Below are 24,950 nucleotides of genomic sequence, written 5' to 3' on the forward strand. Positions count from 1 at the left end.
AATTACTCTTCTTTCAGACGATAAGCAAGAGGTGGAGTTGTATGTGACCTGTCTTCCTACATGCTGTTTGCTTCTTGGTTCAAGTTTCACACAAGGACTGACAAAAATGATGAAGAAATTCAAAACAAGGATGGGATAGAAGTTTTGCAACTCTGTTGAGCATATTGGGGCAACTTCTGTAAAGATCAGTGCAAGTTTCAAAACACACAGCCTGTTCAGAGCGGCAACCATCAAGACGTTTCCAGCTGGACCCCGGTACCCGTTTCCAGGGAGGTCTGTCGTAGCTTCGTAATTTCAAAGTACAGGAAGCCACTGGAAAAGGTAATTTGATTTGTTTGAATGCAAAGATATGCAGACTAATGGGCCAGTGACTGGAGGGAGAAGGCAGGGCCGCAGATGGGGGGGAAGGGGTCAGGGACAGCTGGTAGAGAAACAATGTCCTGGATGGCTGCATGATTTACCAATACTGGCAAGGGAAGGTGTCTGTTGTTCAGACCTGGGAGAGACTCCCTGTCACCCTAGGGGAAGGTTATGTAGATTCCCCATATTTTCTGTCACAGAAAAGGCCTTGTAAAACAGGCAATTGCTTTTCCCAAGCACCTGATCATATCTATTGGAATACGGAAGAAATTTTACCCTCAAAATTTTCTGCAGGATTGCCTGTTCTGATTAACTCTAATAGCTACTCTAATTTGTCCGTAACAACACCTTTCTCTCATACCAGCCTGTACAGCCTCTTTTTCCAATATTTTACTCTCAAGAGCCCCTGCTTGCACTTCTGCTTGGTAGCTCTTGCTTTTACATGCAGTTGCAGCATACCCAGAGAAAGAATGCACAAGTGAGGCTTTCAGAAGAAGTAGCTTTCAGGCTACTTTTCTTTTTATCTTAGATATCTTTATATAGATATTTACATTGATGGCAAGTGGGTGGTAGATAGGCTGTAAATATTCCCCTTATGTCAGTGTCCACTCATGGGTGCAACCAATAGACAAAAGAAGGGTGGAAGGCTTTAGAGGTGAGAACCTCCACATTCCAGGACATAGACACCAACAAATTTTAAGCAGACCTGGTCTCTGGTATCAAGCCCCATTCTCTTCTCTTCTTTTTGTTTCCACTGGCTGATAAATTCATCATAAATCTTAGTGATAGCCTTTCAGTAATACGGACATCCTGACTGATCACTATAGACCCTCTTTTGAGCTAGCTTGATAGTGGACATTAATAATATGAGCTGCCACCTTTGAACAAAAGAGACAAGGTGAAAATGTGTATCATTTGAGTTGCTGATGTAGTCCCATCCTCCCAGGCCACATCATGGGTGTGTGCACGGAATTTCTCATGCATGCTCATGTGAACAACCAGTATGTAGTCAGGCAGTTTCCAGTAAATGGCTCTTAAGACTTCAGAGCCATACAAAAGTCCATTGTTCATATGCAGGATCTGCCTCCCTACCCATTCATTATAAAAGCACAGATCACAACAGTGGCATGTTTATCTTAGCAGGGTGTTAAGTCTTACCAACTGAGTCACAGCCGCTGGTTTAGGCTTAGAAATGGGATTACTGCAGCTATTCTGAAACATCTAAAATGCAGGACAAGGCACAAGTACTATGTCAGTGCTCAGGCAACACTTTTAAGAAGACAGAATGTTACTCGGCTGGGTTTGAACTAGACAAAAGCGTTTTATAAAAAGACAATGAATGCAGGACCACTCTGGGGGAGAAGCAGGGGCTTGTTCACAGGCAGTTGTCAGCCTGGAGAGTCCGGCCTCTTTGGCTGTCTGTCCTCTGTGCAGAGGCTGGCTGCTCTACAGGGCAGTGTCTTACCTTCAAAATGCTTGAATTTCTCCCTAGGCTAGAATTAGTGTCTGTGAGCACTCTCATAGACATGTTCATGCATTGAAAACTCCAGCCAAAAGCGATGCAAATCTCAGGAGGTGAATAACAGCTATAAAATGTCCAATAACTAAAGGAACTGTTTCTCCAGGTCATCAAAATTTATGAGTGAGTCTGGATTGGCACCACATTATCCTATCCTAAACTGAGTTCTGTCTTTACTATAAAGACAATACGGTGTATTTGGACAGCTGCATTCAACAGAGCAGACAAGTGTCCTGCAGGGAAAGTCTCCCACATGGCCCTAAGGAAAAAAAGATCAATTTAATTCAAGCCTGTACTCTCTAGGAGCTTTTTCCATTTGGTTCCCTTTCTACCATGACCTGTCTCCCAACCCAGAAGACAACGTGTCTCTTCTCCTCTTCCCTAAGGAATAGGGAGTGGAGCTGGAGGAAATGGACCTCCTGAGAAATTAGGAGTGGGGCTAGAGGAGGAGAGAGAGCAAACTTACAGCCAGTGAGGCTAAGAGTAGTGCAATAAACTGTGAAACAGGAACACCAGCTGCAGTTTTCAAGCTACTCCCTTAAGAGTCAAGAAGTCTGCTGGCACTCAGGAGATGAGGTAAGAAGGGAGAAGCCAAGAGACAGAGGCAGGGTGATGGCTAGGGAACAACAAAGCAAGAATGAAGGAAGGATGGCCCACATCAAGGACATAAAAGGAGATTGAGATAGACAGTTTGGGTCCTCCAGAGAAAGACAGAGGACATCAGCAGATAGGATTCAGACAGAAGTGGCATGCTCATGTCTATAGAGCTGTGCATGCAGAGGGAATCCTAGGAGAAGACATGAAAGGACAGTATCTGTGGACCCTTTGCATGGTAGGAGAGAAGTATTTGAAAGGGGAGATGGGAAATACAGGAAATTTGGAGATGAGGCCTGAAATACTGAAGAAGGGTGAGATGTTCAAACCTTCTCAGACAAACAGGAACAACTTACAATTCCTGAGCCTTTGACACAACAAAAATTATTTTGCTCCAGCTTTGTGGGCCAAATGCATTTACTGACCGGCAACTCCCTTACAAACCCCTTCCTGGAAGAAAACAGCTTTTCTTGCTTGACCAGTTCAGTTCACTGTTTCCTCACTTTCAGGTTGTGACTCTTTCTCAACATGTAACAGGTGGTATTTTCCAATGCCCCTGTCAGAAATGGTTGGGCTTCCTAGGACATTTAGTCACTCCTGCTCCAAATCCAAAATGAGCGGCACACAAACACAGGTCAGAGAGGAGGAGAATAAAGAAGTAACACGGCCAGGCTTTCACAGCAAGAGAGGAAACGCTGTGTAAGCAGTCATCCTTTCTACAGATAGATCCAAGGGATACTGTATACCACCAAGGAAATAACCAATCAAAAGCCTCCTAAGATAGAAAATGCTGTGATGAGTATCCTGGAAGTTGATGGGGCTTTCTTCTGTTATTATTGAAATTACTGCCTAAACAATAAATTTGACTAGAATAGAGTAAATTGGGAAAGGATAATTATGAAGCAAAATAACCCCCAAAGATTAGCCTCTAGTGCTATAATCTTTTGAGCAAAGACTACCCTCATTTACCCTGAGAAAATAAACAGGTGAAAACAAATGTAATGACCTGTGGGAGGGAGTAATGAATTTAATCAGCCTCTTCTATCTCCCGTGTTTATGATAGTGCTCTGCAAGTAGTTTTCATTTGGTGGCTGCAGTTTTCTGTGTGAAACTTAATCCCCAAACACAGCACACAGCTACTGAGGCTCACTTAATCTTGGTCTGGCAGAAAGAATGAAAGAAGTGTCAAGGGTGATACACAGCAGGCCTCCCAGAGCTTTAGCTGCCTGGTACCAAAGGAAAAGATCCTTGGCCTTATCAGATCTCTTTGGTAAAGTCTCTGCACATTCCTAAGGAGGGGCTTGGGACTAGTCAGTTGGATAACCCAAAGCTCTGGGCAAACAATGTGGAACAGGCTGAATGCCTTTGATCAGTGGAAAGAAGAAAAAAAAAACCCTACACACACAAATTACCACTATCCCCCATATGCTCTCCAATATTATGCTGCTGAGAATATGTGATAAATTAGGAGTTAGGAATTCCTCCAGAGCAGAAGTGCTGATCAGATAACCTGTCCAACACTGCATTTTAAAAGTATTGTCCAGTTAATGCTGATTTTTTAAAGCATTCTTGTTATTACTGCTAATGTCAAGAAAGAGAACTAAAACAAATAGTGCACTTTGCACTGTTCCTGGTTCTTACACGTGCTGGAGTGGGTGATAATTGTGTTTTTGTTTAGCATAAGCATTATCCTTACATATTCTCAATAATTTTTCCAGTTGTTTTAGACCTGTGACTGCAAATTTCTAGAATTTTTCAGGCTTCTTCTAAGGGGACCAAAACAGAAACAAGCATGTTATCACCAGGTGGAAATTTCTTGTGAAATATTGTCACCTGAAAATTGCAAGGATCCGTAAACCTGAGAAGATGGAGGCAAGTACCACCAGTTTGGTCTAAGCTCCTTCTAGAGGCTTGCAAACACTGCCAAACAAGAGCAGCATTGTGATCTCATTCAAAGGGTTCGCATGCTGAGCATAGTAGCCTGTAAAATAAAAAGCCACTATCTGGACTTGCAACATAGAAGTACCAGTAACAATAGAGAATTAAAAGATTATGTTTTCTGCATTATTTCATTCAAGAAGATTATAAGACAAAAGAAGAAAATGAAAAGACACATACTGCAATGCTGTCCAAAGCAGAAACTAGCTGTGACCTCTTAAATGTTTTAAATGAATTTATGCATTAAGGCTTCTTCCCCTCAGCCGCGAATGTCCCTGTGGGAAGCAAAATTGTGCCATCTAGTGGGATTTAGACCAAATCTTAGCTGTGCATTCCCAGTGGACACTGCGGACACCCTACAGACCGGTTTGCATCATAGCATGGACATTTTTTGGGCTCCACTTTGTTCCCAAGTTCAAATCCCTCCTCTGCCACAGATGCAGGAAGGGTCCTTTCACCCTGCCAGTCTTAGGGCCAGAGAAGGGGATGGGAACTTGCTTTTTCAGTCATCTGCTCAATCCACCTTTCTTTTTTTTTGGCTTCTGCATTGATGAGAAAGATGGGGAAAAAATAATTTTCATGAATATGACTTGGTAAACTTGAGGGACCAAAGCGCTGAGGACCCCCATGAATGAAGGCTGTCCCACTTGCCAAGCAGCCAGCAGCCTTGGGATTCTGTGCTGCCCAGTTATGGAGCTGGTGTATGCAGACAGAGCTGTAGCACAATCTTACTTCCGAGCACCCTTTTGTAACCACAGTTAAGTGATAGACCTGATGTAGATTTCAGTACAACATTTAATCTTTGTCCTTTATAGATTTCTGTATCTTTATGACAGAAAGTGATTTCACAGCTTGCAATTTTTTTTCTGTACTGATCGTAGTGGAGAGCCATATAATATATGAATTCGATACTCAAATGGGTGCAAGTGTTGCAAGACACTTATATACCTCTCTAATTAAACATGATAGATGCCCTTGGGACTGCTGGCTATTGCCTGAGTCACAACAGGTGAATGAGTAACAACTCCACAACAAGTTTTCAGTACTACTAAAGGTAAAGTTCACTGTCCAGTCTTCAAATGATTAACAACTCTCTTCTCTACAAACACAGAAAAAAGTGACCTTTTCCAACAAGGCATAAGCGGTTTCTCTCCAACTCAAATCATCCCCTGGAATAATTGGATCAACTTTGCCCACCAGCAGACCTTTTGTCTTCTATGAATCAACATGGAAAGGAATCTTAAGAATGTTTTGGTCATTTCTTTCGGATTTTTACTTCTCTTCACTGCTTACGGAGGGCTCCAGAGTCTACAGGTAAGTGAGGCATCTCCCATTGGTTACCAGGACAGTTGGTCTGGAAGGGCATCAGGCCAAATGGCAGTGTGAAAACATCAGTTTTTCCATGGTCTCTGTGAGGAAGGCATGCATAGCATTTTTTATGGGGTGGGTTAGGACATTAACTTGCTGCAGGTTAATATTCCTCACCCAGATCCACAGCATTTACTAAATATTTTACTCTAGATTTCCCGAATAGCTCACATACTTGTGTCATGTTACTCCTTTAGATCCACAAAACTTGTTTCAATGGAAACAGAAAACAAAATTAACCTGAAATGACTTTTGTCAAAAGAAGATATTGCAAAATGGAAAATAAATTCAGTTTCTGGAAAGGGTTTGTTTTGAATATTTCTAAATTGCTATGATTTTATAATAATTATTATTGTACAGCAATGTAAAATAATTAAAAATTATGCCCAAACCATTAAATAATTTAAGTATAAAATAATACAATAATTTCTAGGGTCATGATATAGCATAATAGTAAAAATATTATTTTTTAATAAGGCATTTGTGGCTTGTACTGGCATTAACATCCTAAAACATAGTAGCAGAACTGGGTTTCTAGAATGACATGAATACTCAATTTACCACTGGACCTCACTTATTTATTCAGAATAAAAGACTGAGTGTTACTGTTGCTGTCTATGAATGCTTCTGAGTAGATAAACACAAGGAGAAACTTCTCATCTTAGAAGGCTCTGCTAGTCTAATGGCTGATAAATGAATAGAAGACATTGATTGACAAGCAGCTTTAGACAGGATGTTAAAATATGACCATGATCAACTGGATTGAATTTTCCCACTGCAGTAGGAATCTGTATGCCTTAAAGTTGGAACTTAATACATAACATGATGAACTTGTTTGCAATAACAAGGGGTTGACCCCATTTCAGGAAGAGGTCCCTCCTTGTTCTGTACATCTTTCTCCTTGAACAGCTTTTCTTTGCTGAAAACCTCAGATTCTGAACTTAGGGCTGTTCTGCAAAAACAGTCCCAAAACTGGATGGATATATTATGAGTTGGGGAGCCTAATGAGGCAGGGGAAGATAAACGCTACAAGCTGCAAGTCAGTCCCACCATCTGAAACAGCTGGTTAGAGCATGGTGCTAGTAACACCAAGGTTGTGGGCTCAATGCCCATACAGGCCATTTACTTAAGAGTTGGACTTGATGATCCTGTGGGTCCCCTCCAACTCAGAATATTCTGTGAATCTGTGAACCTGTAAGTACTGGAATGTTAAAAATTTTCATAATTCATTTCAATATTGCACTGCCCAGACCCCCCTCCCACCCCCCCAAAAAAAACCCAAAACCAAAAAGACAACAACAACCCCCCCAAACAAACAAAAAAACAAACAATCAAACAAATCCCCAAACACCCAGGCAGTAAAATTCATATGATCTTGGAAGCCTGGCTTCTAATTTTTGGAAGTTGTAGCTGACAAAACCAGGCATGTGACATTTCAAAAACAAAGACCTTTGAGATCAGGAAGCTTCTTTGCCTGTTTATAGAACCATTCCAATTCTCAAACATCTTGACACTGCTCTAATAGAGACTGTCCTCACCTCACTGTCCTGGTACCTGGTTGTCTCCATGCTGCATGACTGACACCATGGTCCTGCATGGCCAGACTGCACAGCCACTGCAGGCTTGGAAAGGTTCTGTGAAGCCACCAACAGCTTCCTTCCCCTACAGTGCTCCCCAGTGCCACTCCCTCAGCATCCAGTGGGATGCTTCCAAAATCATACTGAATCATATCACCTATTAATCAAAACAATCAGGAAAACATTGCTAAGCAGCATAGAATTATAGAATGCTTTGGTTGGAAAGGACCTTAAAGATCACCTCATTCCAACCCTCCACCATGGCCAAGGACACCTTCCACTAAACCAGGTTGCCCAAAACCCCATCCAGCCTGGGCTTGAACGTCTCCATGGATGGAGTATCCACAGATTCTCTGGGAAACCTGTTCCAATGCTTCACACCCTCAGAGTAAAGATTTTCTTTCTAATATCTTCCCTAAATCTCTGTTTTAATTTAAAACTGTTGCCCTTTTCTTGGCCTGTCAATATCTGCTCTTGTGAAAAGTCACATCCCCACTTTTTAATGTCCCCTTTGAGTACTGTAAGGCTACAATGAGGACCTCCTGGAGTCTTCTTCTGACTGAACAATCCCAACTCTCTCAGCCTGTTTAGGAGAGGGGGTCCATCCCTCTGATCATCTTCATGACCCTCATCTCCAAAAGGTCCATGTCCTTCCTGTGCTGGGGACCCCAGAACTGGATGCAGTGCTTCAGATGGGAACTCACCGGAGCAGAGAGGGAGAATCAGTTCCCTTAGTCACACCTATTTTGATGCAGCCCAGGATGCAGCTGGTCTTCTGGGCTGTGAGCACACACTGTTGATCTTGTCCAGCTTTTCTTCCACAGAATTGTCAAGTCTTCCTCTGAAGGGCTACTCTCCATGAGTTCTTCTCCCAGTCTGTACCCATGTCTGGGATTGCCCTGACCCAGGTGTAGCAACTTGAATTTGAACTTGTCCAACCTCATTAGGTTCACATGGACCCATTTTTCAAGCTTGTCCAGGTCTCTCAAATTGATCTTTCCATTTCAATTTTCAGAGTATCAAGACAAGAGAACTATTTTGAGCGTAAAACTCTAAAACCTGGTTAGATCAGTAAAACGTTATTCCTTCTTTGTGAATATGCAGATGAATCAATTCCGAGTACAAAGGACTGCTGTGAGCCTATTAGGATATTTGAACATTGGCCTCTGAAAATCTTAGAAATTATTAGACCTGTAGTTTAAAGCAAAGAATCTCCCACTATTGCTATGCCAGCTCTTGCAATGCAGATTTGAGAATATTCCTGCCTGAGACAACAAATGAAGGCTAAGAAAAGAGGTTATCCTTAATTCAGCTTGCTTTCAAAGGGAAACTCAAACGTAACATCAAATAATCTAAAGAATGACTTACCAAAGCTTTGAATATGAGCAATTCTCACCAGGTCTTGTATCATGTTTTCATAAATGGCCTATCATTTTAAGAAAAATTCCAAATCCATAATCAGGCTGTTTTGGGGAAATGAGACAGTAACACCCAGCCCCAGATGCCGTGTCTCTCTATTTCTGCCCAAAGCCACTCTCTGTACACCATAGTAGTATATACCTGTGATAAAATTTATCTCAATCTCTGCTTTTGTCCCTGCAGAGCAGTCTCAACTCAGAAGAAGGGCTGGGCGTTGCTTCCCTGAGTGTTCTGTATGCTGCACTCATCCTGTCGTCCATGTTCCTCCCTCCAATCCTCATCGAGAAGCTGGGCTGCAAGTGGACCATTGCAATCTCCATGTGCTGCTACATCGCCTTCTCCCTAGGGAACTTCTATGCTAGCTGGTACAATTTAAATATTTTAACCCTCTCTTCTGTGTTCAAACAAAATTAGTAAGGGCAAAGTTCTTTCTTCTTTTTGTTCTCCATTCCTACTCTAACTCTGCATTGCAGATTAGAAAGTTGCATGCAAAAGGTGCTACTTGCAACAAATTGAGATAAATAAATCTGGTATTAGGTGGACCAGAGAGGTGAAAATGTTCAGAGTCAGAATGACTACATCCACCCACCTGAAGCTGCTTTTCTAACTCATGTTTGTAGAAGAGATTCCTCTTTGGGGAAAAAAGATCAGAAGTTACATTTAAAAAAGACTTTTAGGGCTGTTTTTGAAAACGTTGAAGGGAAGACTATCTTCCAGCCAGTAGCTGTGGGAGAAGAGGACCACAGGAGAAGGCTAACTCCTGCTTCCCTCTTTCTAAAGGTGGGTGAACAACTTCTTCTTTCCAGTGACAAGGATTGCAACTCTGTGGAGGAAAGTTGTCGATATCCATCTTCCAAAGTACATGTGCAGTTTAGTTCTCAGTTACAAGAAGTTAAGGCACATGAGCACAGACCTAGCCAGCCTGGCCTAGGGCTAATCCCCTGCACAGAGCTGCATATGCTTGCACACCCTAAACTTAATAAAGTGCCAACAACATCAGTATGCGATAGATGGAGAGGAAAAAAGAAACAAAGGATCAAGAGAAAAAGAAGGGGGGAGGAATAGGTACCAATGTGGAGACGAAATCCTCGTGATTCTCTGCCAATAGATCCATCTTCTTCTGTCAGGGAGATCTCAAAGTCCTGGCAAACCCATGGAGCTTCTTATAGTCTTTTCAGAGCAACAGGCAGCTGGCCAAAAGCAGGGGGAGATCTGAGGTCCATTGAGGGAACAGGTACAGATACAATCAGTACAGGACAGGCCAGTCCAGCAGCAGGCAGCCAGTCCACTGTGACCTGCCAGTGTTCCTGCATGGATTTCCAGGGGAATGCATACCAGTTCTTGGTCACACCTGCAGGTGAAACCTGCAGACATCCCACCTCAGTCCAGGTCAGAACTCCTGTGTTGTGGTTTTAGGGTCCTTGGGGGCTTCAGCCTCTGTTCTCGTTCAACAGAGATGAGAGATCTTCAGATCATCTCTTACACTGGCCTTTTCTTGGTTCCATGTAACAGATTTATCATATCATAAAAAGGACAAATCTATTCCTTTGATGCCTATTTTATCCTCTGGATCTTTGGGCAAATGATTGTTATCCTAATGGTAACAACAATACTAAATAAAGTGTTCTTTGGCAGGTACACACTAATCCCTACCTCCGTGATCCTGGGCTTAGGAGGAGCACCACTCTGGTCTGCCAAATGCACTTACCTCACCATTGCTGGCACTTCGTATGCTGAGAAAGCAGGAAAAAATGCAAAAGACATTATCAACCAATACTTTGGTGTCTTCTTCCTGGTGTTTCAGTCTTCCGGCATCTGGGGAAATCTTATTTCATCCTTGATACTTAGCCAATCTTCTACCAAAGGTAAAATGGATTTAAAATGTTGGCACTTCTTTCCACAAATGTCACCTAGTTCTAGATAGATAAGAGGTGGATTTCTGCAACTAAGCTTTCATAGACAGTAGAAACAGACACTTCAGATAAGAGTTAGCCCATCTGAGGATATCCAAAATAAATGAGATTAATTTCTCTCTGAAAAATTTCTCTCTGAAAGTGTCTTTTTTCTATCAAAAATTAGCCTTAAAGGGACTTCAGACAAATAGATAAAAAATAGAACTCTATTGAATTCTGTTTGAATTCTACCCCTGTAGTGCAAAGCACAGATAGGCTGCAGGCAGTGACAGTCCTTCACATCTGATTTCTATTAAAAGTGGATTAAAACAAAAGGCAAAATACTGAAGCAGCCTTTTTGCAAAGCTTGTAGCATTGGGTTAATTTGCTGTTAAGCATTCAAGGTGAGTCAGACTGGTTGCTGGTGCTTGCTGAAAACGGGTGCTCTACAGAACTGTCAAGAAGAAATAGCAGTAGCTGTTGGCAAGAGCCTGCGTGCCAGGGCTCCTCTGCTGTATTTCAGGCTCAGGCAGCAGATGCCAATGTAGCTTGAAGAAATCACTCAGCAGCAGTGCCCTCATTTCCCATGCATGTAATTGGTGTCAATTTTAAAAGGGTAGTTGTGAAGATAAATTAATATTTGGATGCCACCTTAGAGATTCAAAACACTGTGGTGCCTTATCATTGCAGTCTCCTGTACATTCCTCATCCTGTCAAAATCAGAACAGGGCTGTTCTCCAGACATGGAGAGAGCTTTCCATATACACTGCTACTATGAGTAGCAAGAAGTTACCTCTTTCCTTTCTCAGTTAAGCAGTATGTCCTCTGAAGAGTTCTCAAATAGCTGCTAGATTAAAGCTAAATGTCAGCTTTAATTTGGCATCAGGTTTTAATCTTTGAATCCTTGGATTTATGGCAAAGTAGTTGTCACAAGTCGTGATACTTATGTAGAATCATGCTTCCTTTAAACCTAAGCAACTATAGGTGAAGCACTGTTAATGCAGAATGCTGGCAGACCTTTTCAAGTGCATTGGGGCCCTGATGACCTGATCCCAGAGCCACAGGACATCTCAGGAGGGACTGTCCAGATTTCACTTGCAGGGCAGAGGCAGTGGTGCAGCTGTGGGGTGTGTACAGGCTGCAAACATTTGATTCTCCTCTGCCTTACAGCACACACAATTTTAATAAGAGGAATAAACCACTATATTTTGGTCTTGTAAATCCCTTCATAATTTTACGCTTGAGGGTGTTCCTCCAAATTTTAAAGACACTCTTATTTTTTTATCTATTACATAGAATTTCAGAAAATGCTGTGTTCCTGTGAACAGCTCTCAAAGCCAAAGGCCTTGCACATCTTCTTGACAGTGCTGAGCAGTTTTAACATGAGTTTCTCTACTGTGCCTTCTCAGTGAGACACAACTTTAACCTAGGGGGAACTTTGCTGGGGCAAGGGGGGGAAAGGATCTCCAGTCACACAATTATTTTTCTCTCCTCTGAGACTTGTGCAAAGTCATCCATTGATATTTTCATGTACTTAAAACATATCATTTCACTGAGCAGTAGAAGAGATGTAGCATGCATCTGTAGAATCAAAATGCATAAAATTCAGACATGCACCTACTCTTGACGTATTTCCTGCATCACTGCATCCAGACACAGCAAGGCAAAGTTGCACCGTGTGGTAATACCACAACTGAAGACAGTAGTCAGTGTAAATTACTAGAGTCATCCTTCCTCAGGCAACAAAATTACAGTTTTAATTCAAGAGAAACAGTGCAAACCCTGCCTTACAGCTTGCATAAGACTAATTGCATGTGCAGCTTCATCTTCAAATGATGCAGGAACAGATAAAAAACTTGTTTTGCACACTTCCACACTTCACCCACTTGACTCACCTTTCACATATGGTAATTTTGCTGAAGGTCTGTAGTGGTAGCCAGTGACTGTAATAAGGTGATGATTTTCTTTACAACATTACATTTTATCTTATGTTGAACCTAAAGTTGTTTATGAAGCTGGTTAGACAGCTGATGACAGTAGCTTTGATTGGAAGCAATGAGGAAAAATACACTAAAAATACTTACACAATAACCTTAATTGAAAAATTACACATCAACCCTTCTTTAAAGACTGAGCCAAGGTACAGCTCTATTGCCCTTTATTGTGCTTGGACCAGAGACAAATTCCGCAGTGAAAGCACTAAAATTATGGTGTGGGGTTTGGATCACCTTCCTCCAGCTTGCACTTTGGGTTAGCATTTATTCTTTACCAAGAGGGTACTGGAGGAAGTGGGCACAGTGTGCTGGTGACACAGCGTGTGTGAGAACTTGTGTGTTTGTGGCTTTGACATATGCCCTACACAACAACGACAGGACTGCACAAAGCAAAGGTCCCACTCCAAACCCTGCTGAGCTGTTAGCTTCAAGTGTGTTCTCATAAAGTTATAAAGGCAGTAATAAAATAATAAAGTCAGGAAAAGCAGGCTACTTGGAAGACTGCAATACTGAGTAATCATAATTTAAATGAGAAAAAAAAAAAAGTCTTGAGATGGTTTCTGTTCCTATAACATACACAGAAATTATCTGGAGAGGGAAAATGTGGGATGGCTGTAAGAACTGAAGTCCATCAGTCCATTGCTGTTGTAAACTCAGGGACCTATCTCATGAGGTATTAAGAGCTAAAAATATACACTCAAACTTTGAATAATGCAAATTGAGCTTGGATTCAGATTTCAGCCTCTAACTTTAGTTCCTGTCCTCATATAACCATTAACTCAGTGTTCAGTCTCTCTTTCATTTCTCTTAAACCAAATTTTTGTGTGTTAAACTGGGATTCTGAAGTTAAATATCTCTAATCAGGAGCAACTTGAAACCAGTCTCTCCTGATTAGAGATATATACTAATCACTAAGCACTGTATTCCTTATATCCTTATATCCTTATATCCTTATATCCTTACACATAGCGTGGGCTTACCAGATCACTTCACTGACCTGACTTTTGGTTTTAATTAGTGGAGGTCTCAGAAGAAGACCTGGAATGCTGTGGAGCATACAACTGCCTGACTGGTACCACCAACACCACTGGGTCAGCAAGACCCTCCAACTCCTTAATCTACACACTGCTAGGGGTCTATACTGGTGAGTAATCCACACAATCTTTAATCAGTATCACTGATGGAGAGCCTAATACTTGTGCAAGCTAGCATGGCTTTGCAGATTAAGTTTCTGACTTTCTCCTTCAATCCAATTTGCTGAAGGAAAATAAGATATGTGAGAGCTGTAAACAACTCCTTCGTAAATAGTTCTCATGCTTTATGCCACAGCTGTATCATTTTTATCTAAAGGAGAAAGATATTCTTTATATTTTTCACCTGGAATAAAGCTGTAGCCCAGTGTGGTCTCCCAAATTCAGCCTGGCAAATTGGCATATCTCTCATTTAGTAACTACAGCTGCTATAGACCTTCCTTGCACAAGGCTAGAAAAGAATTAAAGACAGGGAAGCTGATGCCATTAAAAGCAAAAAGAGATGTGCAAGGATTCACTGAGTGATGAAAGTTCCAAAACGTATACTGCTCAAAAGAAGGTATTCTCTGGATAAAGGAAAATATCTGGCAAGACAATGTGCACCTTAGCTCTGTCAAAATATCTTTGCAGTCTCTGAACATAGATGTACTCTCTGTGCTGAGACAGAAGTGTAGAATTTGCCATACACTCCAATGCAGTGTATGTGATGCAGGCAGAGCCAGCTCTCAGTGCACAAGGGCATTGCAAAAAACCTTTCCTCTGTCCCCAGCCTCCATTCCTAATTGGTGGGAAAGTGTAAAAAATATCCCCCCACTCTCCTCCCAGAACATACTGGAGCTGATGACTTTCTGCTAAAGGCATGTTTGTCTGTAAAGTTTAAATTTAAATTTGATGACTAACATATACAGACTCCCTTAGGCTTTGTGCATGCAAAGTGAATGCAACCCTGCTTTCTCCTGACCCTGAGTCAGTGGGGTTTTGTTTTTCTTTTAAGCTCTTAATAAAAGACATGTCTTTTCTTACCTCAAGGGAAAGTAAATGGCTAAATATTTCATTCACAGACATTTTTTAAATGTGTCCTCTATTTGGTGGCTAAATACTTATTTTGCCCAGCCTGGGTGGAGACAATAATGGATACTTCTTCTGCAGTTTCACTTTCTCAAGGACTGTGAATGTTCCTATTTATGTTCATACCAACCACTAATAAGCCATGCCATTATCTCCTATAATTGCTCCTGGTTCATTTAATATATTTGTTATATATTTTTTTTTCTGAAAACATGGATGTCATGCTGTCCCATTTAAGTCCAGCAATTAGTCCATAAGTACTAATAAACACTCTGGCAGAACCAATAATGACTTGAATCATGAAGGATTTACAATTCAGCCACAGCAGGGAATCAGGACACTGGAGAAATTCTAGGAGACAAGGATGAAAAATAATAAGCAATAAAAAAATGAAGCAATTTATTGTAAATCTGCTGATTTATTTGGATATTAAAAGTTCTCAGTAGAGACAATATCCATACACATAACACAGGAGCACATTAAACAAGCAAAGTGGATGGAAAGAGGTGCCTGATTCTCATCCTACTCTGAACTGTAGTTCTTTCCATGGATGGAATTCTAGTCAGCATAAGTGAGGAAACATTATCATACCTGCATCTGTAATGAAGCAATCAGTAGTGAATCTATGGGTGTCTCATGTGTATTATGAGACATGGTTATCTTCTTCATAAAAAATTGTTTTGATTCACCACACAAGCAACAAATCTAAACTGATACCTTCATGTTCATTTTCTGATTAACTACTCTATATAATTCTTTTATATGCTGCGTCTGCTAGGAAATTATGGGTTTAAAGCTATAACTTCCATCTTTCCAAGCTAGCTAGAGCTGCTCACTATGATCTTTAAAACAGCACATATTCCATACTCAAAGCATGGTTCTGAGCCAAAAGAAAAAAAAAAGAAAGGCACAACATATACTGGGTTTCAAGACAGCATTTATTTTCCTTTCCATGTATTTGAAAGAAGAGCCCTGCTAGCCATGAAAACTTTGGCACGGGAGTGAATACTCCTCTCTCTTGTTGATTTAAAGCCTTCTGATGGCTCCCGAGGGAGCTGTTTCTGGCCAGCTCCTGTCCCCATGCCCCAGCCCGCCCTGGGAGGGTGAGCCTTCCCCCTCTGCGGCCGTGCAGCTGGCCCGGCGGCTGTCACAGCAGGCCAGCCACAGCCAGGCTGAGGGCGTCTGCCAGTGCACAGCTGTGTGCAGAGATGTGAGCGCAGATCGGGCCCTCTTGTTGATACAGAAATGGCCTTTACGCTGAAGCAGAATCAGAGGCAGCTGCCAAAATATCCCACAGAGAGCTAAGCACCAAGTCAGAACAATAACAGCAGCGCGCAACTTCCCATCACTCTTTCAGCATTCCTCAGTTTTTCATGAACTTTTTGTTTTGTTTTGTTTTGTTTTTGCAGCTAGTGGTGTGCTAGCTGTGTTGCTGGTTATTATATTTCTGGACCAGATCAAATCTGACCAAGCAGAGACTGAGAAAGAAAAACTAGAGGCACCATCCTTTTGGTCTACGTTCCTAGCAACTTTTCGGCATCTTAAAGATAAAAGACAGTGTCTTCTAATCCCTCTGACAATGTACAGTGGGTTTGAGCAGGGATTTCTTTCTGGTGACTACACAAAGGTGTGGATGTAATTGAAAATCTATTTCTGTCTGATTTTTGTGCCGTTGTGTCTTACTATTGCATTTGATCTATATTTACTTGTCAAATGAAGATTTTTTAATGATGATTTGCGGATTGCAAAATTTCTGCTTATTTCTACATGAATGAACTCTGACTGACATCTTCAAACAGCAGTAAATATGTCCCTTGGAACAACCTCAAAAAGAATGCAGTAGAGAGCTTAACTCACCAGTGGAGGCCACAGCAGAGAGCTACAGGTTCAAACTCTTCACCTTGTTGTAAATAACAAACTGGGAGAAAAGCCAGAAGCCAGCAAAGCTTTTATATCTTCCTTCCTCTCCTGGTTTCCCTAGAGCTTTTATAAATGCAAGTCAGCACACATTCCACATATTTTATTTTGACAACCTTTACGGTAAGAGGGCAAGTCCTCAACAGGGCTGGCTGAGAGCCCTCACCAGTCACTACTGCAACAGGTCCAGACCCTGACAGATTGAAGTTATTAAAACCACCTCTACTCCTCCTGTTTCTCGACAAACCTAGACAAACAGCAGGTGTGTCTCTCCAGGCAATTGTTGGAAAAGCTTCCCAAGAAAGAGGGCAACCTTCCTGAGCTGCTTCTTTCATGCTTAAGGCTTTCAAACCTTGCATTTAAATCAGATGTAAGGGTGCACTTGTTGCTGTGTTGGAACAGATTGAAAGGGGCACTCCATGGCAACTTCCACTGGTTACATGCTCTTATAGAAGAGGTCCTCTTCATTTTTTTGGGAGCTGCTCTGTAATGACCATAGTGTCAATTTTCATCTCTTGGGCTGTGATGGGAAGGACAGAAAATTCCTAATGCTACTTCCAGGAGTTTTATTTGGACAACAAACAGTGCTCTGATTTGTTCTGTTTGTCATTCCTCTGTTTACATGGCATCAATCTGATTGGGAACTGGGTTAGGAAAGTTGCTGCTGAAGGCCAACTATGTCAATGCACCAGGAGCTTCTCAGCAAACTCTCTAGCTGTGCTCTTTTTATCTCATCCATGCTGGCTGTTTACCAAACACTCAGGCTAAGATCCTTGAACTTTAGCTGTGTATTTTCATCAAAGGAAATGTGGCACCTCTATCCCTTCTCTTGCAGGTTTATGTCACCTGTGCCCTGGGGATACAGTACGTTGGCTATGTGATGATCTGCTTTGCAGCTGTAAATTCCCTCTGCTCTCTGCTCTTCGGAAAGATCTCCCAGTTCACGGGTAGAAAGCTTCTATTTGCATTAGGTATGTAAAGATTTCTTGAATGACTAATCACCACATGTAATCAAATCCACTACTCCCCCTTTTGCATGTACAAAGGCATAGCTTGCTGTCAGCTATCAATTAAAACCAAAGTCAGTCTAGAGGCAGATTTCACAAACTTCATTCATGAGAAGAGACAGCTCAGCTCAGTTAAGCACTGTACTGCTGTCTTTGCCTTACATAATTTTTCTGGTGATGTAAGTTCAGCCTGCTTTTGAGGGCTCTATCTACGCAGAAAGTGCCCTATAAGATTGATGCTTTATAGCTCTGATGCAGCCAGTGACAAAAGATCTGATAATGCAGATGTTGAGACTTGCACTGTCATAAGAAGGATTTCTTCACTGGGCTGAAACCTCCCCACCTTTATGGAGTGAAAGCAAACCATTGTTGACCTGAGTCTCAGGAAATGACAGACTTGGAAATTTGAGTGAAATTTCAGGAACCTTTTTTGATGTTGGGCTGCTTCTTTTTTACTACTTGTTCTATAGGGAGAAAAATAGAAGAAAGTCACGTGTCAGGCTAGAATAACTTAAGAGCTTGTGTAAGGAACAGTAATTTTCATGTTGCCTTGAGAAAAGATTTGCATATTTGAGAACACCTCCTCCTCTGGAGAACATTGTTCCAATGAGTAACAGAGTAATGGAGGCATAAAAAAAAATACCAAGAAATATTTGTTTTGTGCTTCTGTATGTTTTATGCTTACTGAACTGGACTAATACCTTATTTCCACTAATGCAATAATTTGTATTGTTAGAAATATAACTGAATAGCTCAATATGCATCAAGACATTCTAGGCATTTTCTCCACAGGAAATTTTAAACCTGGACAAGGAAGGAGAAAATTAGAGTGCTTTCTGTTACAGTCACTAGCTCAAAAATTCTTCTGTCTGTTCTAAGTGTACATCTCAGTCTATAAAAATCAGATTTAAAAAAAACTAAAAGCAAAAACCACCTAATACTAGCAATAAGCAATTAAATCTACCCCAAAGCCGTAGTGTTAGAAATGGAAGACCTCTGAACTTCTCAATTCTGTTTAGTGGTCTTTTACTCAGCCTTTGCATGTGTACCTGTGGGGGGAAGAATCTGTGACTCATTTGCAAACCATTTTTTAAAAGAAAGACCCAAAGCCACAAGACCTTCTAGAAATCCTTAATTGTCCCCTCTGGCCCTAAATGGAAACCTCATTGAAGGCAAGGAGAGCAGAAGGGTGTTTGGTCCCCCTTCCCACGTGCATCACATGGTGATTGCAAGCCTTTCAGAAGCTCCTTCTCCTCCTCAGTGGCTCGTGTCGTTTGGGCTAACAACCATATCAGCACTGAGGATCTCTCAGCTCAGGACACTGCTCAGAATTATGAATTAAGCACTGTCAAAGGTCTGCATTGTCTTGTGATGTATTTCATGTGATATCAACTCAGTCAGCACAAAGCTCAATGAAACAGAAAGATTTTAAGATTGCCCTGTTCTTTCGTTGGGGGTAGAATAAAAAAGTGTTATCTACCACAATTTGTCGTGATCATAATTGCATCTATATTTCTCTTCTTTATTTCTTTCTAAATCAACAGCCACAGTTACGAACACAGCCTGTATAATAGCACTACTGCTGTGGAAACCTCGTCCCGAGCAGCTTGCTGTGTTTTTTGTATTCCCTGCTCTTTGGGGCCTGTCTGATGCTGTTTGGCAAACACAAACTAATGGTAAGTCCTGGTGACAATGGAGTGTATTCTCTTGAGATATAAAAGTCTGCCTGTTCGCATCTATGAAACAATGCTGCATAACAATGATAATGGCTTTAAGACAGCACCTAAAATAAAAATATTAACTCATTGGAAAGCAGAAGAAATAGAACAAGTTGGGAGCAAGAATGCAAAATACTCATTGAAACAATTTTTCCAAGATGAAGAGAGAAGAATACTGCAGAAGATGGTAACAGATATTCAGAATAAGTATTCTGGAGGAGTATAAGTATTTCAAAGTAATTTACAAGCTAAGAAGAATTATTCATTTAGTCTGTCTTTTGCAATAAAGGAGAGCACTCTGGATAAAAATTAACTCAAATCTCAGCAACAAAAGAAGAAGAAAATTGTCTGTTAGGAGCTATTGGGGAAAAAATGTAGGAGGAAATTACAGAAAGCAATATTATGCAGCCAAGTAACTTCATACAGCTCTGGTTTACTCCATTTCAAAACTCATAATCCAGTGTGACAAGGCATAAGTAGGCAATAAAAAAGGAGTGAATTCATGGAACACTTCTGCTTGAAGGAAGACTAAAAAGCTAGAATTCTTTAGCCTGGACAAGAGGTAAGTATGGAAAGCAGTCGGTAAGGTAATTAATTGTATGGAGAAGATTACTTGAAATTCACTGTGTCTCTTAATAACAGGACTAGTGGTACCAGATAAAGCTATCCTGCAGAAGCCTTTATAGAAATCAAAATAAATAGTATTTCTCACACAATGCATAAGCAAAGTATGGAATTCATTGCCAAAAATTTAAGCTGGAATTACATCACATCATTACAAAATCACTTCAGGGGAAAGTGCTCCTCTGGGCACATATCAGGTTATGTGTCTTGGCCTTCCTTCATCTGATCCCTTTGGATGTTTCAGGGGCTTAGAAGATTTCCCCCGCCAGATAAAGTGTCATGTTCTTCCTGGAGACCCAGATGGAAAACATGGCAGTCCGCTGCCTGGCACTGACAGTGATCTCCTTTCTAGCACATGTAGAGTCCCTGTCTCTACACACAAGGGAATGGCCAGCCAGCACCCTTCTCTGCCCCTCCAGCAGCTCCAGCTCATATCCCCTGGAGGAGAGCTAGTACATACATCAAGGGACACCTCATCATCTCACAGCCTTACCCAGAGGCTTGTGCCTTAGGTAAAAATTTTAAATCAGTGCTCTTGATAATACTCAGGGTCATGGAACAAAAACATCAGTGAGGAGTTGCTCTCTCTTAAGTGAATCTCTTCATTCATTTCCTGCTTCTTCAGCCACAGTCTTTCTGACTGCTCTGCAAGCTTCTTCCTAACACTCTTGAGAACCATATCTTTGTCTTCCATTGGGATAAAGGACCTGTCCTTTGTCCTGCTTCTATCTTGTCCAGAAAGCTTTGTCCTCAGATAAGACTTCTCTCAGAATCACAGTGGGGTTAGGGTTGGAAAGGACCAACCTTCAGATGGTTCAACCCCCTTGCTCAAGCAGGGACACCCAGGCACAGCCACTTACTCAGAACCATGTCCAGGGAGCCTTTGATATTTTCCAGAGAAGGAGACCCCACACCCTCGCTGGGCAACCTGTGACAGTGCTCAGCCACCCCCACAGCAAAAAAACATCATGATGTTCAGAGGAAACTGCACGTATTTCAATTTATGCCCAACCTCTTGCCCACTTTTCTTTGACACCACTGAAAAGAGCTGGACCTTGTACTCTCTCTTCTAGGATTTAAATACATTTGAGATGTCCTTGAGGAGCAGGTTTCCTCAGTAAGGTCCCTGCATGACAGACAAAAATGGACCTGAGGCCCATATTAGGGAAAAATGAAGTATAGAAGACTTAAGTATTGGAGAAGGTGGCTGGGAAATTACTGTAGTTTCCAAACCCCCAGAGGAGGCAAAGACAGTGGACAATGCTTCATGCTTGCTTGATGGTGAGTGAGCTCTGCAGTTATGCAACAGGATTCATTTCTATTTGCAGCACTATATCAGGTCATTTCCGTTGCCAGATTCCTGCAAGATACTTATGAAAATTTCACATTTGTGTTAGTTTGGAAAACACCCAAATATTCTTTTTCCTTGCATAGTGTCTTTTTTTGGTCTTACTCAGCTGTTTCACAGCTGCCATTTATAAAACTATACAAAGTTCGCTTTGTCACATTGTCACAGTGAAACATCAAATGATGACACAAAACCTTAATAGAGAGGTGCAGTGACATTACCCCACAGTGCTGCATCCCAGAATAGGATCTTTAGTTTGCCATACCCACATAGGACTGTCTTCTCCCCTTCAAAATTTTATACAGATATACATCACATGAAAAATTCCCAGCATCCAAAACTATGAGGTGAGATAAGACTTCCAAACTAACATTGATTTACAAGGTCTGTGGTCCTTCCTTTGCTAAGCTCCCATGAGTGCTGCTGGGGCCTCAGTAGATTAACCAGTGAATATATAAATGGCACAGTGCCACATACCTAAGGCATTCTGTGGTTTGCCTTGTGCTGCTGTGGATATTTAATACTCGAGTACCCCCTAAAGGACATGTAGGCTCACAGTGGATGAGTCACTTCATCTTATAAAGTTTTCCTGATATGTTTGTGCTCATATGTGGACACTCGCACTTATTTCCAATGAAAGCTACTTCATTTCAGAGCATGTAGTGCTCTTTCTTACCTGAGAAGAGCACAGATGCTGACATTACCCATTGATAAAATTTGCGCCTGGGGCATAACAGCTGGGGCATAACAATTGTTAGCACAGAACTATCAGGTGGACTACAGTAAAACCAAGATCTTTCCAGATTGATTTGGATCCTCAGAAAGGACATAAATGAGTCTAAAGAGTGTATAAACCCAGACTCAAATAATTTCCGGCAGTCCTGTTATATACACATGCCTACTAGTACCAGGGGAATGAGTAGGAAAACAGGCAGTGGCAAAAAAACAGGATAATTTCCATGGAAGTGAACTGTGAAATTTCAGACCTAGCAGCCTCTCCACTCACCCAGCCCAGCAGGTCCTGCTGAAGCTCATCCAGACAATTTGCTTCAAAACAGCAAATATATAACAGCTGAAAACCAGAATCTTTAGACATAGAACTGCCATGGCATCAGAAACCTTCCTGTATTAAACTTACCAATATCTTTCCAGAAGATAACACTGGGCATATCGCATATCAGGAAATTAGTATGAACAACTTGTACTCGTTCACTTATGAGGCAAAACTATGAAGGACTATCATATCTACACTCCACTCAGCCAGTTTAATGAACGAAGTACATCTTGTGATGCACTTGTCCAGATTTTCCATCATGTCTAAATTGAAACAGTTCAGTTTCAATTCAAAAAGGTCCTCTTGCAGTCATCAGGATACATAAGCTTTTTCATACAGATGAAGTCTCCCCTTGCTTAACAAAACTGAAGGGGTAGGTGAGTCTACTCGGGTTTTCAGAGAACTTTGCATCCCTCTTTGCCTTTTGGCTGAATGTACATATTTCAAACAGATGTGTTGTTAGACAACTGAATGAAAAGAGTCAAAGTTCATGATATTCTTCTCCTTTCCTCTGCGCACACCACGTCTGAGTCAGAGTAAATGCCCTGTTCTTTATCACCTCTGGTGCTAACTCAGCACTCAGAGGAAAGCAAGCTCTCCCCTTCCCTGTGTGCTTCACTAGTCAGACTTGGAGGCTGGAATCCCTCCCTAGATCCCAGCTGTGGGCGTACAACTGACTGAACTCATTGGGATCTTCCTAGTGAACACAACTGCATTAGGATGATCAGTTGAACTGAGTCTCTGTGTCAGGTAAGCTTTCCAATTGCTGCCTGGAAGTTCTGTGTGCATCAAGGAAATTCTGTTTGCTAACCCGTCCAGAAACTGAAAATTTGAAAACCTGGTTTATTCAGAGAGATATATTTTGTCTGCATACTAAATCTGGGCCCATGATATGAAAACCTGTAAGGATTTGATATGAGCTTCTCAATAATTATTCATGGAGACTCTACAATGTCAATGCCTCCTTTTTTTTCCTTGCTTACTTGTTCATCAGTGCAAAACCCTCGATTTTTGTAGCAAATAGTTTGAAAAATTAAGTTCTGCCATCTTACTTCAATAGATCACGTCCTTCCTTCCTTGCATTTTTGTTCCGTTTTTCTCTGGTGTTCCCTATTTTTTCATGTTTGTTTTGTTGTTTCACTTGTTACAATTCACAGAAGCACAACAAATTTTTAAGACAAGGCTTGTATTTTCCTTTCTCTGACATTTATGAGGGAGGGCCTGTCTTCCCCATTGTGCTCTATTTATTCCCTTTGCAGAAAATATGTAGTTGCAGATTTAATCTTCACAAGACATGTTTTTCCTTCCTTTCTTCCTTCCTTCCTTCCAGGACTCTATGGCATTTTATTTGAGAAACACAAGGAGGCCGCCTTTGCAAATTACCGTCTCTGGGAATCGCTTGGATTTGTCATTGCCTTTGGTTACAGCACCAAACTGCAAGCCTACATCAAACTGTACATTTTACTGTCTGTGCTTGTGCTGTCCATGGTGACTTATGGAGCAGTGGAATACCTTGAGGCTAAGAGCCCCCCCGGGACACCTACTACCACAAAGAAGGAAAATGGAGGCTCCCACTCCCAGGAAACACGCATGTAATCCAACAGGGTCAGAGTGATGGAGGCAAAGCAAACTTGCCAGCTCCTTACAGGCATGTCTCCAAGGGCATCCCAGTGTGTACTGTATGCAGAAAGATGGAAAAGGAACAGACTTCAAGGCCATTATAATGCCAAAGTCTTAGGAGTAAAAACATCCTTTGACATCTCACCTTTATAAGGGAAGATTATCTAACTTCACCCTTTCATGCAGATGACCAACTAAATGTTTTCTCTTTTCATTTTAATTAATAAAGTGTTAATAAATGTAAACAAGATTTCTAAAGTCCTCACATTTTTCTTTTGTGGATAAGACCTGGTAGAGCTTTACAATCAAACCACATGCAGAATGAAAGAAGCAACTGGGGCTGCTCAGTTGATTGCAGATAACATAATTTCATGGAACCATTAATTATAAAGATTTATGTTGTTTCTATACTGCATTCTTTAAAACCTGCTGTAAATAACATCAACCTACAGACTGACTATATCTGCAGTTCATATCTGCACACCACAGAATCAACTAACCACTGAGTCCACCAACTTGTCTTAGGTCAGCAGGCAGCTGTGAATCTGCCCATGTCATCCCTCTATCCCAGCACTCTTTCGATTTTCCTGTCTCCAATTTTTCTGTCACCACTTAGAGCAACTTCATCCTGAAAGAGATGCCTTCTACAAGACAAAATACTTCAATGATTGTGACCTTACCCCACTTTCCCATCCAGGGACAGAGCTGTTTTCAAGATGAGCAGCTAGGTCATGGGGAACCTCGCCATGAGAAGAGTGCAAATCACAAGAGAGATAGGGAGAAAAGGAGGATGGTAATAAGTTCTTGAGACCTACATGTATCCTGCAGTGGTTCATCCCATTTCAACTTCTCTTTAGTTTTACCCATATTGTTTCTAGATATGGATTTTTGTGGGTTTACTT

General features: G+C 41.4%; 1 protein-coding gene across 1 annotated transcript; it reads left to right on the forward strand.

Annotated features, from left to right (window-relative positions):
- Positions 1-49: 49 nt before the first annotated feature.
- On the forward strand, positions 50-24,289 carry UNC93A (unc-93 homolog A). Its single transcript, XM_063391897.1, has 9 exons — positions 50-321; positions 5,523-5,725; positions 8,959-9,140; positions 10,411-10,640; positions 13,680-13,805; positions 16,170-16,387; positions 17,513-17,648; positions 19,229-19,360; positions 23,759-24,289. Exons 2-9 carry the CDS (start codon positions 5,639-5,641, stop codon positions 24,022-24,024), a joined length of 1,377 nt encoding a protein of 458 aa, XP_063247967.1. The 5' UTR covers positions 50-321; positions 5,523-5,638; the 3' UTR covers positions 24,025-24,289.
- The last annotated feature ends 661 nt before the right edge of the window (positions 24,290-24,950 follow it).

This window comes from Prinia subflava, chromosome 2 (genome assembly GCF_021018805.1).
Source record: "Prinia subflava isolate CZ2003 ecotype Zambia chromosome 2, Cam_Psub_1.2, whole genome shotgun sequence".
In the NCBI taxonomy this organism is placed as follows: Eukaryota; Metazoa; Chordata; class Aves; order Passeriformes; family Cisticolidae; genus Prinia; species Prinia subflava.